We start from the raw sequence: 12,773 nt of genomic DNA, 5'->3' as shown, positions 1-12,773 counted from the left end.
AACTGCAGAATAGTGAGTGCAGCTCTGGGTGTGACTCGAGTATGTGATATTCTGCAGGAGAATTGTTGGTGTAGCTTTGAGTGTGACTGGAGTATAGGACAGCATGTGACCTCAGTGGAGTGTTGGGTGTTGGTGATTTCCCTGATTCTGTTTCGGCTCTGCTCATCCTGGGGGTGTAGTGTTGGGTTGGCCTTTGGCTGTGCCCACCTCCTGCCCCAGTAATGGGCTCTGTCTTCTGCTTCCAGCTTACGCTCACCATCCTGCGCCAGACGGGGGGTCTGGGCATCAGCATTGCAGGGGGCAAAGGGTCCACGCCCTACAAGGGAGATGATGAGGTGAGTGGGGTGAGGGGGGGGGGGGTTCTTGGGGGGCCAGGGGGGGGGCTCTGCAGCAACATAGGTGACGGGGCCACTGCTTGGGGCAGCAGCGACAGGTGATTTACATATTGTGACCCCCTATGAGCTTTGATGTAAGGCCGGTCACACAGCGCCCCCTCCTGGGGGTAATGACATGTCAGTGTCTGCCCGTCTGTCTGTATATAGGAGGTGGGGGCTGTACAGACATCCCATCCTCCACTGCAGACCTATCCAGAGATGGTGTAGTATTTGTGGGGGCACTTTGGGGGTCTCTCACTCACGGCATCATCTTCTTACAGGGGATTTTCATCTCCCGAGTGGCTGAAGAGGGTCCGGCGGCTCGTGCTGGGGTGAGAGTGGGGGACAAGCTTTTGGAGGTAAGTGATTGTCATGAAGGGGAGCATGAGAGGAGGAATAAGGGGAGGGGGGGGTCTGTTAGCAGGTCTAAGGTGGGTAAATGGGGTCCCTGAATGAAGGAAAACATGGGCGAGCTTGGTGGGAGGACCAGATGGGGGAGGGGAGGGGGATCAGGCCCTGATGAGAGGACTATACTAAGGGTGGGGGGGTGCGCAAACCTACCATAGGAATTGTGACTGCAGCTCTGGCTGTGATTGGTGTCTGATCTAGTCCTGTGACTTTCTTTACCCCTGACAGGTTAATGGGGTAGACCTGCACAATGCTGAGCACCACGTGGCGGTGGAGGCGCTGCGCAGTTCTGGCAGCTCAGTCTCTATGACCGTGCTGAGGGAGCGGATGGTGGAGCCAGAGAACCCAATCACGGTGACGCCGCTGCGCCCTGAAGATGATTATAATCCCCGTGAGAAACGCGTCGTCATTCCGTATCCAGAGGAGGAAGAGGAGGAGCCTCAGCGCAGCCGCAACCAGCGCATCTCCACCTGTCTGATCCGAAACGATAAAGGCCTGGGCTTCAGCATCGCTGGTGGAGTGGGCAGCACCCCCTACAGGGTAGGAGACACTGTGAGTATACCGGCAGTGTACGCAGGAGGAGTAGATACTGGGGCAGTGCAGGTGGAGCAGACCTTGTATTGTCGGTAGTGCAGGTGGAGCAGACCTTGTATTGTCGGTAGTGCAGGTGGAGCAGACCTTGTATTGTCAGTAGTGCAGGTGGAGCAGACCTTGTATTGTCAGTAGTGCAGGTGGAGCAGACCTTGTATTGTCAGTAGTGCAGGTGGAGCAGACCTTGTATTGTCGGTAGTGCAGGTGGAGCAGACCTTGTATTGTCAGTAGTGCAGGTGGAGCAGACCTTGTATTGTCGGTAGTGCAGGTGGAGCAGACCTTGTATTGTCAGTACTGCAGGTGGAGCAGACCTTGTATTGTCGGTAGTGCAGGTGGAGCAGACCTTGTATTGTCAGTAGTGCAGGTGGAGCAGACCTTGTATTGTTGGTAGTGCAGGTGGAGCAGACCTTGTATTGTCGGTAGTGCAGGTGGAGCAGACCTTGTATTGTCAGTAGTGCAGGTGGAGCAGACCTTGTATTGTCAGTAGTGCAGGTGGAGCAGACCTTGTATTGTTGGTAGTGCAGGTGGAGCAGACCTTGTATTGTCGGTAGTGCAGGTGGAGCAGACCTTGTATTGTCAGTAGTGCAGGTGGAGCAGACCTTGTATTGTTGGTAGTGCAGGTGGAGCAGACCTTGTATTGTCAGTAGTGCAGGTGGAGCAGACCTTGTATTGTTGGTAGTGCAGGTGGAGCAGACCTTGTATTGTCAGTAGTGCAGGTGGAGCAGACCATGTATTGTCAGTAGTGCAGGTGGAGCAGACCTTGTATTGTCAGTAGTGCAGGTGGAGCAGACCATGTATTGTCAGTAGTGCAGGTGGAGCAGACCTTGTATTGTCAGTAGTGCAGGTGGAGCAGACCTTGTATTGTCAGTAGTGCAGGTGGAGCAGACCTTGTATTGTCAGTAGTGCAGGTGGAGCAGACCTTGTATTGTCACATCCTTCTCATACAGCTCACTAGTTTGTACAGTACGTGGCGTCCGGGGGCTGAAAATAGTGCGGTCCTGTTACATGACACCCCCCGCCCCTCTCTGAGACCTGGTATTGGAGTATTTTGGGAAGGCTGATGAGGGCGATTCCTTCCAGTGACTCAGTATACACCGCCCTCCATAATGTGATCTATTCCTTACTCTCCAGGGTATATTCATCTCAAGGATCGCTGAGGGCGGAGCCGCCCACCGAGACGGATCCCTCAGAGTTGGTGACCGGGTCCTGTCCGTAAGTAGCCCAGTGCCTGGGAAGGGTTAATGTCGGTGGCGGTCACGCTGCAGCCTCTCTGAAAATAGACAGTCTCGGAGGGCACACTGCACTAACTGTCCTTCAGCGGGCACTGGGCACCTGGTAGAGGGGGCAGCGGGGTCTGAACAGGGTCTGCTGAGACCGCAACACATGGTAAGTTTGTCAGGGCTCAGTGCAGGTGGAGCAGACCTTGTAATCACAGTATATGTCAGCCATATAGTCTGTATATGTAACAGCTGTCAGTAATGCAGGGGGAGCAGTCCTCATGCTGTCAGTAGTGCAGGTGGAGCAGTCCTTGTGCTGTCAGTAGTGCAGGTGGAGCAGTCCTCGCGGTGTCAGTAGTGCAGGTGGAGCAGTCCTCATGGTGTCAGTAGTGCAGGTGGAGCAGTCCTTGCAGTGTCAGTAGTGCAGGTGGAGCAGTCCTCGCAGTGTCAGTGCAGGTGGAGCTGTCCTCGCAGTGTCAGTAGTGCAGGTGGAGCAGTCCTCACAGTGTCAGTAGTGCAGGTGGAGCAGTCCTTGCAGTGTCAGTGCAGGTGGAGCAGTCCTCGCAGTGTCAGTAGTGCAGGTGGAGCAGTCCTCGCAGTGTCAGTAGTGCAGGTGGAGCAGTCCTCGCGGTGTCAGTAGTGCAGGTGGAGCAGTCCTCGCGGTGTCAGTAGTGCAGGTGGAGCAGTCCTCGCAGTGTCAGTAGTGCAGGTGGAGCAGTCCTCATGGTGTCAGTAGTGCAGGTGGAGCAGTCCTCGCAGTGTCAGTAGTGCAGGTGGAGCAGTCCTCGCAGTGTCAGTAGTGCAGGTGGAGCAGTCCTCGCGGTGTCAGTAGTGCAGGTGGAGCAGTCCTCGCAGTGTCAGTAGTGCAGGTGGAGCAGTCCTCATGGTGTCAGTAGTGCAGGTGGAGCAGTCCTCGCAGTGTCAGTAGTGCAGGTGGAGCAGTCCTCGCAGTGTCAGTAGTGCAGGTGGAGCAGTCCTCGCAGTGTCAGTAGTGCAGGTGGAGCAGTCCTCATGGTGTCAGTAGTGCAGGTGGAGCAGTCCTTGTGCTGTCAGTAGTGCAGGTGGAGCAGTCCTCGCGGTATCAGTAGTGCAGGTGGAGCAGTCCTCGCAGTGTCAGTATTGCAGGTGGAGCAGTCCTCGCGGTGTCAGTAGTGCAGGTGGAGCAGTCCTCGCGGTGTCAGTAGTGCAGGTGGAGCAGTCCTCGCAGTGTCAGTAGTGCAGGTGGAGCAGTCCTCGCAGTGTCAGTAGTGCAGGTGGAGCAGTCCTCGTGCTGTCAGTAGTGCAGGTGGAGCAGTCCTCGTGCTGTCAGTAGTGCAGGTGGAGCAGTCCTCGCAGTGTCAGTAGTGCAGGTGGAGCAGTCCTCGCAGTGTCAGTAGTGCAGGTGGAGCAGTCCTCGCAGTGTCAGTAGTGCAGGTGGAGCAGTCCTTGCAGTGTCAGTGCAGGTGGAGCAGTCCTCGCAGTGTCAGTAGTGCAGGTGGAGCAGTCCTCGCAGTGTCAGTAGTGCAGGTGGAGCAGTCCTCATGATGTCAGTAGTGCAGGTGGAGCAGTCCTTGCAGTGTCAGTGCAGGTGGAGCAGTCCTCGCAGTGTCAGTAGTGCAGGTGGAGCAGTCCTCGCGGTGTCAGTAGTGCAGGTGGAGCAGTCCTCGTAGTGTCAGTAGTGCAGGTGGAGCAGTCCTCGCGGTGTCAGTAGTGCAGGTGGAGCAGTCCTTGCAGTGTCAGTGCAGGTGGAGCAGTCCTCGCAGTGTCAGTAGTGCAGGTGGAGCAGTCCTCGCAGTGTCAGTAGTGCAGGTGGAGCAGTCCTCGCAGTGTCAGTAGTGCAGGTGGAGCAGTCCTCGCAGTGTCAGTAGTGCAGGTGGAGCAGTCCTTGCAGTGTCAGTAGTGCAGGTGGAGCAGTCCTCGCGGTGTCAGTAGTGCAGGTGGAGCAGTCCTCGCAGTGTCAGTAGTGCAGGTGGAGCAGTCCTCTCAGTGTCAGTAGTGCAGGTGGAGCAGTCCTCGCAGTGTCAGTAGTGCAGGTGGAGCAGTCCTCGCAGTGTCAGTAGTGCAGGTGGAGCAGTCCTCGCAGTGTCAGTAGTGCAGGTGGAGCAGTCCTCGCAGTGTCAGTAGTGCAGGTGGAGCAGTCCTCGCAGTGTCAGTAGTGCAGGTGGAGCAGTCCTCGCAGTGTCAGTAGTGCAGGTGGAGCAGTCCTCGCAGTGTCAGTAGTGCAGGTGGAGCAGTCCTCATGATGTCAGTAGTGCAGGTGGAGCAGTCCTTGCAGTGTCAGTGCAGGTGGAGCAGTCCTCGCAGTGTCAGTAGTGCAGGTGGAGCAGTCCTCGCAGTGTCAGTAGTGCAGGTGGAGCAGTCCTCGCAGTGTCAGTAGTGCAGGTGGAGCAGTCCTCGCAGTGTCAGTAGTGCAGGTGGAGCAGTCCTCGCGGTGTCAGTAGTGCAGGTGGAGCAGTCCTCGCGGTGTCAGTAGTGCAGGTGGAGCAGTCCTCATGATGTCAGTAGTGCAGGTGGAGCAGTCCTTGCAGTGTCAGTGCAGGTGGAGCAGTCCTCATGATGTCAGTAGTGCAGGTGGAGCAGTCCTCGCAGTGTCAGTAGTGCAGGTGGAGCAGTCCTCGCAGTGTCAGTAGTGCAGGTGGAGCAGTCCTCGCGGTGTCAGTAGTGCAGGTGGAGCAGTCCTCGCGGTGTCAGTAGTGCAGGTGGAGCAGTCCTCGTAGTGTCAGTAGTGCAGGTGGAGCAGTCCTCGCAGTGTCAGTAGTGCAGGTGGAGCAGTCCTCGCAGTGTCAGTAGTGCAGGTGGAGCAGTCCTTGCAGTGTCAGTGCAGGTGGAGCAGTCCTCATGATGTCAGTAGTGCAGGTGGAGCAGTCCTCGTAGTGTCAGTAGTGCAGGTGGAGCAGTCCTTGCAGTGTCAGTGCAGGTGGAGCAGTCCTCGCGGTGTCAATAGTGCAGGTGGAGCAGTCCTCGCGGTGTCAGTAGTGCAGGTGGAGCAGTCCTTGCAGTGTCAGTGCAGGTGGAGCAGTCCTCGCAGTGTCAGTAGTGCAGGTGGAGCAGTCCTCGCGGTGTCAGTAGTGCAGGTGGAGCAGTCCTCGTAGTGTCAGTAGTGCAGGTGGAGCAGTCCTCGCGGTGTCAGTAGTGCAGGTGGAGCAGTGTCAGTGCAGGTGGAGCAGTCCTCGCAGTGTCAGTAGTGCAGGTGGAGCAGTCCTCGCAGTGTCAGTAGTGCAGGTGGAGCAGTCCTCGCGGTGTCAGTAGTGCAGGTGGAGCAGTCCTTGCGGTGTCAGTAGTGCAGGTGGAGCAGTCCTTGCGGTGTCAGTAGTGCAGGTGGAGCAGTCCTTGCAGTGTCAGTGCAGGTGGAGCAGTCCTCGCAGTGTCAGTAGTGCAGGTGGAGCAGTCCTCGCAGTGTCAGTAGTGCAGGTGGAGCAGTCCTCGCAGTGTCAGTAGTGCAGATGGAGCAGTCCTCATGATGTCAGTAGTGCAGGTGGAGCAGTCCTCGCGGTGTCAGTAGTGCAGGTGGAGCAGTCCTCGTGCTGTCAGTAGTGCAGGTGGAGCAGTCCTCGCAGTGTCAGTAGTGCAGGTGGAGCAGTCCTCGCGGTGTCAGTAGTGCAGGTGGAGCAGTCCTCGCAGTGTCAGTAGTGCAGGTGGAGCAGTCCTCGCAGTGTCAGTAGTGCAGGTGGAGCAGTCCTCGCGGTGTCAGTAGTGCAGATGGAGCAGTCCTCATGATGTCAGTAGTGCAGGTGGAGCAGTCCTCGCAGTGTCAGTAGTGCAGGTGGAGCAGTCCTCGCAGTGTCAGTAGTGCAGGTGGAGCAGTCCTTGCAGTGTCAGTAGTGCAGGTGGAGCAGTCCTCGCAGTGTCAGTAGTGCAGGTGGAGCAGTCCTCGCGGTGTCAGTAGTGCAGGTGGAGCAGTCCTCGCAGTGTCAGTAGTGCAGGTGGAGCAGTCCTTGCAGTGTCAGTGCAGGTGGAGCAGTCCTCGCAGTGTCAGTAGTGCAGGTGGAGCAGTCCTCGCAGTGTCAGTAGTGCAGGTGGAGCAGTCCTTGCAGTGTCAGTGCAGGTGGAGCAGTCCTCGCAGTGTCAGTAGTGCAGGTGGAGCAGTCCTCTCAGTGTCAGTAGTGCAGGTGGAGCAGTCCTCGCGGTGTCAGTAGTGCAGGTGGAGCAGTCCTCTCAGTGTCAGTAGTGCAGGTGGAGCAGTCCTCGTGCTGTCAGAAGTGCAGGTGGAGCAGTCCTCGCAGTGTCAGTAGTGCAGGTGGAGCAGTCCTCTCAGTGTCAGTAGTGCAGGTGGAGCAGTCCTCGCGGTGTCAGTAGTGCAGGTGGAGCAGTCCTCGCGGTGTCAGTAGTGCAGGTGGAGCAGTCCTCGCAGTGTCAGTAGTGCAGGTGGAGCAGTCCTCGTGCTGTCAGAAGTGCAGGTGGAGCAGTCCTCGCAGTGTCAGTAGTGCAGGTGGAGCAGTCCTCGTGCTGTCAGTAGTGCAGGTGGAGCAGTCCTCGCGGTGTCAGTAGTGCAGGTGGAGCAGTCCTCGTGCTGTCAGAAGTGCAGGTGGAGCAGTCCTCGCAGTGTCAGTAGTGCAGGTGGAGCAGTCCTCTCAGTGTCAGTAGTGCAGGTGGAGCAGTCCTCGCAGTGTCAGTGCAGGTGGAGCAGTCCTCATGGTGTCAGTAGTGCAGGTGGAGCAGTCCTCATGGTGTCAGTAGTGCAGGTGGAGCAGTCCTTGCAGTGTCAGTGCAGGTGGAGCAGTCCTCGCAGTGTCAGTAGTGCAGGTGGAGCAGTCCTCGCAGTGTCAGTAGTGCAGGTGGAGCAGTCCTCATGATGTCAGTAGTGCAGGTGGAGCAGTCCTCGCGGTGTCAGTAGTGCAGGTGGAGCAGTCCTCGCGGTGTCAGTAGTGCAGGTGGAGCAGTCCTCGCGGTGTCAGTAGTGCAGGTGGAGCAGTCCTCGTGCTGTCAGAAGTGCAGGTGGATCAGTCCTCGCAGTGTCAGTAGTGCAGGTGGAGCAGTCCTCTCAGTGTCAGTAGTGCAGGTGGAGCAGTCCTCGCAGTGTCAGTAGTGCAGGTGGAGCAGTCCTCGCAGTGTCAGTAGTGCAGGTGGAGCAGTCCTCGCAGTGTCAGTGCAGGTGGAGCAGTCCTCATGGTGTCAGTAGTGCAGGTGGAGCAGTCCTCTCAGTGTCAGTAGTGCAGGTGGAGCAGTCCTCGCAGTGTCAGTGCAGGTGGAGCAGTCCTCTCAGTGTCAGTAGTGCAGGTGGAGCAGTCCTCGCAGTGTCAGTGCAGGTGGAGCAGTCCTCGCGGTGTCAGTAGTGCAGGTGGAGCAGTGTCAGTAGTGCAGGTGGAGCAGTCCTCGCAGTGTCAGTAGTGCAGGTGGAGCAGTCCTCTCAGTGTCAGTAGTGCAGGTGGAGCAGTCCTCGCGGTGTCAGTAGTGCAGGTGGAGCAGTCCTCATGGTGTCAGTAGTGCAGGTGGAGCAGTCCTCATGGTGTCAGTAGTGCAGGTGGAGCAGTCCTTGCAGTGTCAGTGCAGGTGGAGCAGTCCTCGCAGTGTCAGTAGTGCAGGTGGAGCAGTCCTCGCAGTGTCAGTAGTGCAGGTGGAGCAGTCCTCATGATGTCAGTAGTGCAGGTGGAGCAGTCCTCGCGGTGTCAGTAGTGCAGGTGGAGCAGTCCTCATGATGTCAGTAGTGCAGGTGGAGCAGTCCTCGCGGTGTCAGTAGTGCAGGTGGAGCAGTCCTCGCGGTGTCAGTAGTGCAGGTGGAGCAGTCCTCGCGGTGTCAGTAGTGCAGGTGGAGCAGTCCTCGCAGTGTCAGTAGTGCAGGTGGAGCAGTCCTCGCGGTGTCAGTAGTGCAGGTGGAGCAGTCCTCGCGGTGTCAGTAGTGCAGGTGGAGCAGTCCTCGCAGTGTCAGTAGTGCAGGTGGAGCAGTCCTCGCGGTGTCAGTAGTGCAGGTGGAGCAGTCCTCGCGGTGTCAGTAGTGCAGGTGGAGCAGTCCTCGCGGTGTCAGTAGTGCAGGTGGAGCAGTCCTCGCGGTGTCAGTAGTGCAGGTGGAGCAGTCCTCTTGGTCTGTCTCGTGCGGTCCTGTTGCTCCCTCGTCCAGTCGTCCTCCAGTGTCCGGTGTATTCACCTGCTAACAGTCTGTTCCTTCTCCTGCCTGTCTCTTTTGCCTGTCTTCCCAGCTCTCTCTTCTGGTGGCGGGGCCCTCTGCTGCCCTCTCTTGGTAAGGGTGTGTACTGCCTTGTCAGAGCTGACCTCTGTTTGCTCTAATCCGCTGGACCCGGCTGCTGTGCAGAGCTGACCCTTCTAGTCCATAGAGCACTGACCTTCTGCAGGAGCAGAGACTATCACCCCTCCCCTGTTACAGTAGCGCCCCCTATCTTGCTTAGGTGAATGTTGGATTGTGCCGCTGACTCTGGCTCTGCACGTTGTTCTAGATCAATGGGGTAGACATGACAGAAGCCAGGCATGATCAGGCAGTAACCCTGCTTACCAGCACGTCCCCCACCATCACTCTGCTGGTGGAGAGAGAGCCCCCCCAACCAGGGGCCGGGACAGACCCAAGGGCCTCACCTTCCCTGCACAGAGCCAGGCCGCGCTCGCCTCCGCCCCCTACAGACACGGAGAATGGAGAAGCCGAGGAGGACAATAGCGGATCCCTGCGGAACCACAGCACTGCCGATGAAGAGTATCCCATAGAGGTGAGGAGGGTCCTGAGCGATCGCTGGACCACTGGGCTCTGACTGCCAGGAATCACTACTGACCTCTGCTCATGCTTTATTATGTACAGGAGATCTGTCTGATCAAATCTGGGGGCCCCCTGGGCCTGAGTATAGTGGGGGGCAGCGACCACTCCAGCCATCCCTTTGGAATCCATGAGCCCGGAGTCTTCATCTCGAAGGTGAGTGGTGGCGGCGATGGCGTCAGTGGGGGATGGGGGCTTCTAGCTCTGGTCATGTGATGGATGCAGAGCTGAATGCCTTGTGACACGAGCAGGTCCTGACAGCGCGGAGGTCCTATGAGCAGTGTATTCTATATAGCTGGAGTGTCCCTTTTACTCTCCATTGTCCGCAGCGCAGTGATGTCGCCTTACGTTGCCTCCCACAGGTGATCACTCGCGGGGTGGCTGCACGCAGTGGTCTCAAGGTGGGAGACCGGATCTTAGAAGCCGCAGGGGTTGACCTGAGAAACGCCACTCACCAGGAAGCTGTGAAAGCCCTGCTGTCCCCTGCCCCGGAGCTCCACCTGCTGGTGAGGAGGGACCCTCCACCCCCAGGCATGCAGGTACGGCCCTTTATCTGCCCCCCAGATCCCACATGCACCAAAGTCTTTTAAGTGCAGAGCTGCAGGCACTATTCTGTCTTCTCCAGTCACTTCCAGAGCTGCACTCACTATTTTCTGCAGTGCACAAGGCTCAGGAAACTTCTAGATTTCAATATAATTTTTGAAGCAGCTCCGTAAGTGACCAGAGTCTAAAACCTGAGAATGAAGTTGTGACTGTTATTGACGTATAAAACTCGTGCAAGTATTGTGACCGCAGCTCTGGGTGTTACTAGAGTATAACACGTCCAGACTGCAGGCCAGGCCAGTGACTCTGTATTTATATATAGGTTTTATATCAAACACTCGAGTTCTATATACATCCCTCTATAACTCCTACTGACCGCGCAGGGACTGGGCCACGACCAGCTGCCAGAGTGAGAGGGGGTCTGGGGACAAGTAGTGACTGACACCACGAGGGATTTATGAGCAATAAAGCAGAAGGTCTTACCCAGAATAGCAGAGTCACGGAGAACAGGATCCTGAATGACAACCAGCTGTATATACCATGTCTGAGAGGTAGTCACAGCCCCGCCCCCTGTTACTGACAACCAGCCTGTATATACCATGTCTGAGAGGTAGTCACAGCCCCGCCCCCTGTTACTGACAACCAGCTGTATATATCATGTCTGAGAGGTAGTCACAGCCCCGCCCCCTGTTACTGACAACCAGCTGTATATATCATGTCTGAGAGGTAGTCACAGCCCCGCCCCCTGTTACTGACAACCAGCTGTATATATCATGTCTGAGAGGTTGTCACAGCCCCGCCCCCTGTTACTGACAACCAGCCTGTATATACCATGTCTGAGAGGTTGTCACAGCCCCGCCTCCTGTTACTGACAACCAGCCTGTATATATCATGTCTGAGAGGTAGTCACAGCCCCGCCTCCTGTTACTGACAACCAGCCTGTATATATCATGTCTGAGAGGTTGTCACAGCCCCGCCCCCTGTTACTGACAACCAGCTGTATATATCATGTCTGAGAGGTAGTCACAGCCCCGCCCCCTGTTACTGACAACCAGCTGTATATACCATGTCTGAGAGGTAGTCACAGCCTCGCCCCCTGTTACTGACAACCAGCCTGTATATACCATGTCTGAGAGGTAGTCACAGCCCCGCCCCCTGTTACTGACAACCAGCTGTATATATCATGTCTGAGAGGTAGTCACAGCCCCGCCCCCTGTTACTGACAACCAGCTGTATATATCATGTCTGAGAGGTTGTCACAGCCCCGCCCCCTGTTACTGACAACCAGCTGTATATATCATGTCTGAGAGGTAGTCACAGCCCCGCCCCCTGTTACTGACAACCAGCTGTATATATCATGTCTGAGAGGTTGTCACAGCCCCGCCCCCTGTTACTGACAACCAGCTGTATATATCATGTCTGAGAGGTAGTCACAGCCCCGCCCCCTGTTACTGACAACCAGCCTGTATATATCATGTCTGAGAGGTAGTCACAGCCCCGCCCCCTGTTACTGACAACCAGCCTGTATATACCATGTCTGAGAGGTAGTCACAGCCCCGCCCCCTGTTACTGACAACCAGCTGTATATACCATGTCTGAGGGGTAGTCACAGCCCCGCCCCCTGTTACTGACAACCAGCTGTATATATCATGTCTGAGAGGTAGTCACAGCCCCGCCCCCTGGTATTATATTCATTACTCTGTTTACTGTAGGAGATCTGCATTGTGAAGGCTCCTGGTGAGAAACTGGGGATCAGCATTCGGGGTGGAGCCAAAGGACATCCCGGAAACCCCCTTGACCCTTCTGACGAGGGCGTCTTCATCTCTAAGGTGAGAGCGGGTGTTGGGGTGTGGACACTTATTTCCGGTTTATCCTCTCGCTGTCCCTGCTCTGACCACTAGGGGGCCTCCTCTCTGACTCTCTCTGGTCTCTTCTTGCAGGTGAGCTCCTCCGGGGCGGCCGCTCGTGACGGGCGGCTGAAGGTCGGGATGCGGATCCTGGAGGTGAATCAGCAGAGCCTGCTGGGGATGACGCACACGGAGGCGGTGCAGGCGCTGCGCGGGGTCGGGGACACCCTCCTCATCCTGGTCTGCGATGGATTCGATCCTGTGTCCACAAACTCCATGGAGGTAGCGCACTGATGCCCCCCCTTATCACCCAGCTTTCTCCTGAATGCCCCCCCCAGTCATATCTCTGTCCTCTCAGGACTCTGGGAAAGCCTCCTGTTTTGTTCACCATGATGTCAGCCCTCGCCCCCCATCTTGCTCCCCTCTGACCGGCCCTGTCTTTGTCTCCAGGCGTCTCCGGGAGTCATTGCCAATCCGTTTGCTGCTGGACTTGGGAGGAAGAACAGTATGGAGAGCATCTCGTCCATAGACCGCGATCTGAGCCCTGAGGAGGCGGAGCGGCTGCAGAAGGTAGGGGGCGGGGACACTGGCGCGGCTGCGCTGTACGGGCAGGCGCTGACTCTCTGCTCTTCTCTGGCAGGAGATAGAAATGGGTCGGGAGGTGAAGTGGGAGAGAGAGGACATGGAGAAAGTGGTGAGAGAACCGTCATCCACCTCGCACCCCAATGTCACCGGATACATCTCCATATACTGTATCTAATCCAGAGCTACAAGCCTTGTACTCCAATCACATCTAGAGCTGCAGTGATCATCCTGCTTCTACTTCCTGTCTGTTTTATGCTCAAGTCACTTCCAGAGCTGCACTCACCCCTTGCTACTTTGACTTAGTCTTGTGAATGCAGCTCTGGTTGTGACTGGAGTATAAGCTGCAGGATTCTATACTTCCTCTGCGTCATATGGAGATGATTCGCCATGTTCCACGTTCCCACCACATGTCTGTCCCTCCCCCCATCATTCGTATACACTGTATGTTGCATCCCGGAGGTCATGGCAGCCACCGCATGCGTTTGCAGTTGCCATGTAAGGTGTTGTGTAGAGTGTCATATTTAAAGAGGGA

The 12,773-nt window shown here is 56.6% G+C and overlaps 1 protein-coding gene across 15 annotated transcripts in view; it reads left to right on the top strand.

The window, feature by feature from the left end:
• The window catches only part of SCRIB (scribble planar cell polarity protein), a 78,732-nt gene that overhangs the window by 39,820 nt on the left and 26,139 nt on the right, over positions 1-12,773 (top strand). For 12 of the 15 annotated variants that reach the window (XM_075269948.1, XM_075269949.1, XM_075269951.1 and 9 more), the window contains 11 exons: positions 246-335; positions 656-733; positions 1,011-1,334; positions 2,505-2,585; positions 8,959-9,222; positions 9,312-9,422; positions 9,629-9,805; positions 11,522-11,638; positions 11,750-11,938; positions 12,107-12,226; positions 12,297-12,350. In XM_075269948.1, the coding sequence (XP_075126049.1) occupies positions 246-335; positions 656-733; positions 1,011-1,334; positions 2,505-2,585; positions 8,959-9,222; positions 9,312-9,422; positions 9,629-9,805; positions 11,522-11,638; positions 11,750-11,938; positions 12,107-12,226; positions 12,297-12,350 (1,605 nt within the window). The remainder of the gene's footprint in view (positions 1-245; positions 336-655; positions 734-1,010; positions 1,335-2,504; positions 2,586-8,958; positions 9,223-9,311; positions 9,423-9,628; positions 9,806-11,521; positions 11,639-11,749; positions 11,939-12,106; positions 12,227-12,296; positions 12,351-12,773) is intronic. The other 3 variants (XM_075269950.1, XM_075269943.1, XM_075269944.1) reach the window with 2 other exon arrangements.

Source organism: Leptodactylus fuscus, chromosome 4 (genome assembly GCF_031893055.1).
Source record: "Leptodactylus fuscus isolate aLepFus1 chromosome 4, aLepFus1.hap2, whole genome shotgun sequence".
In the NCBI taxonomy this organism is placed as follows: domain Eukaryota; kingdom Metazoa; phylum Chordata; class Amphibia; order Anura; family Leptodactylidae; genus Leptodactylus; species Leptodactylus fuscus.
Note: the sequence above shows the minus strand (reverse complement) of the source record. Positions and strands in the feature narration are given on the sequence as shown.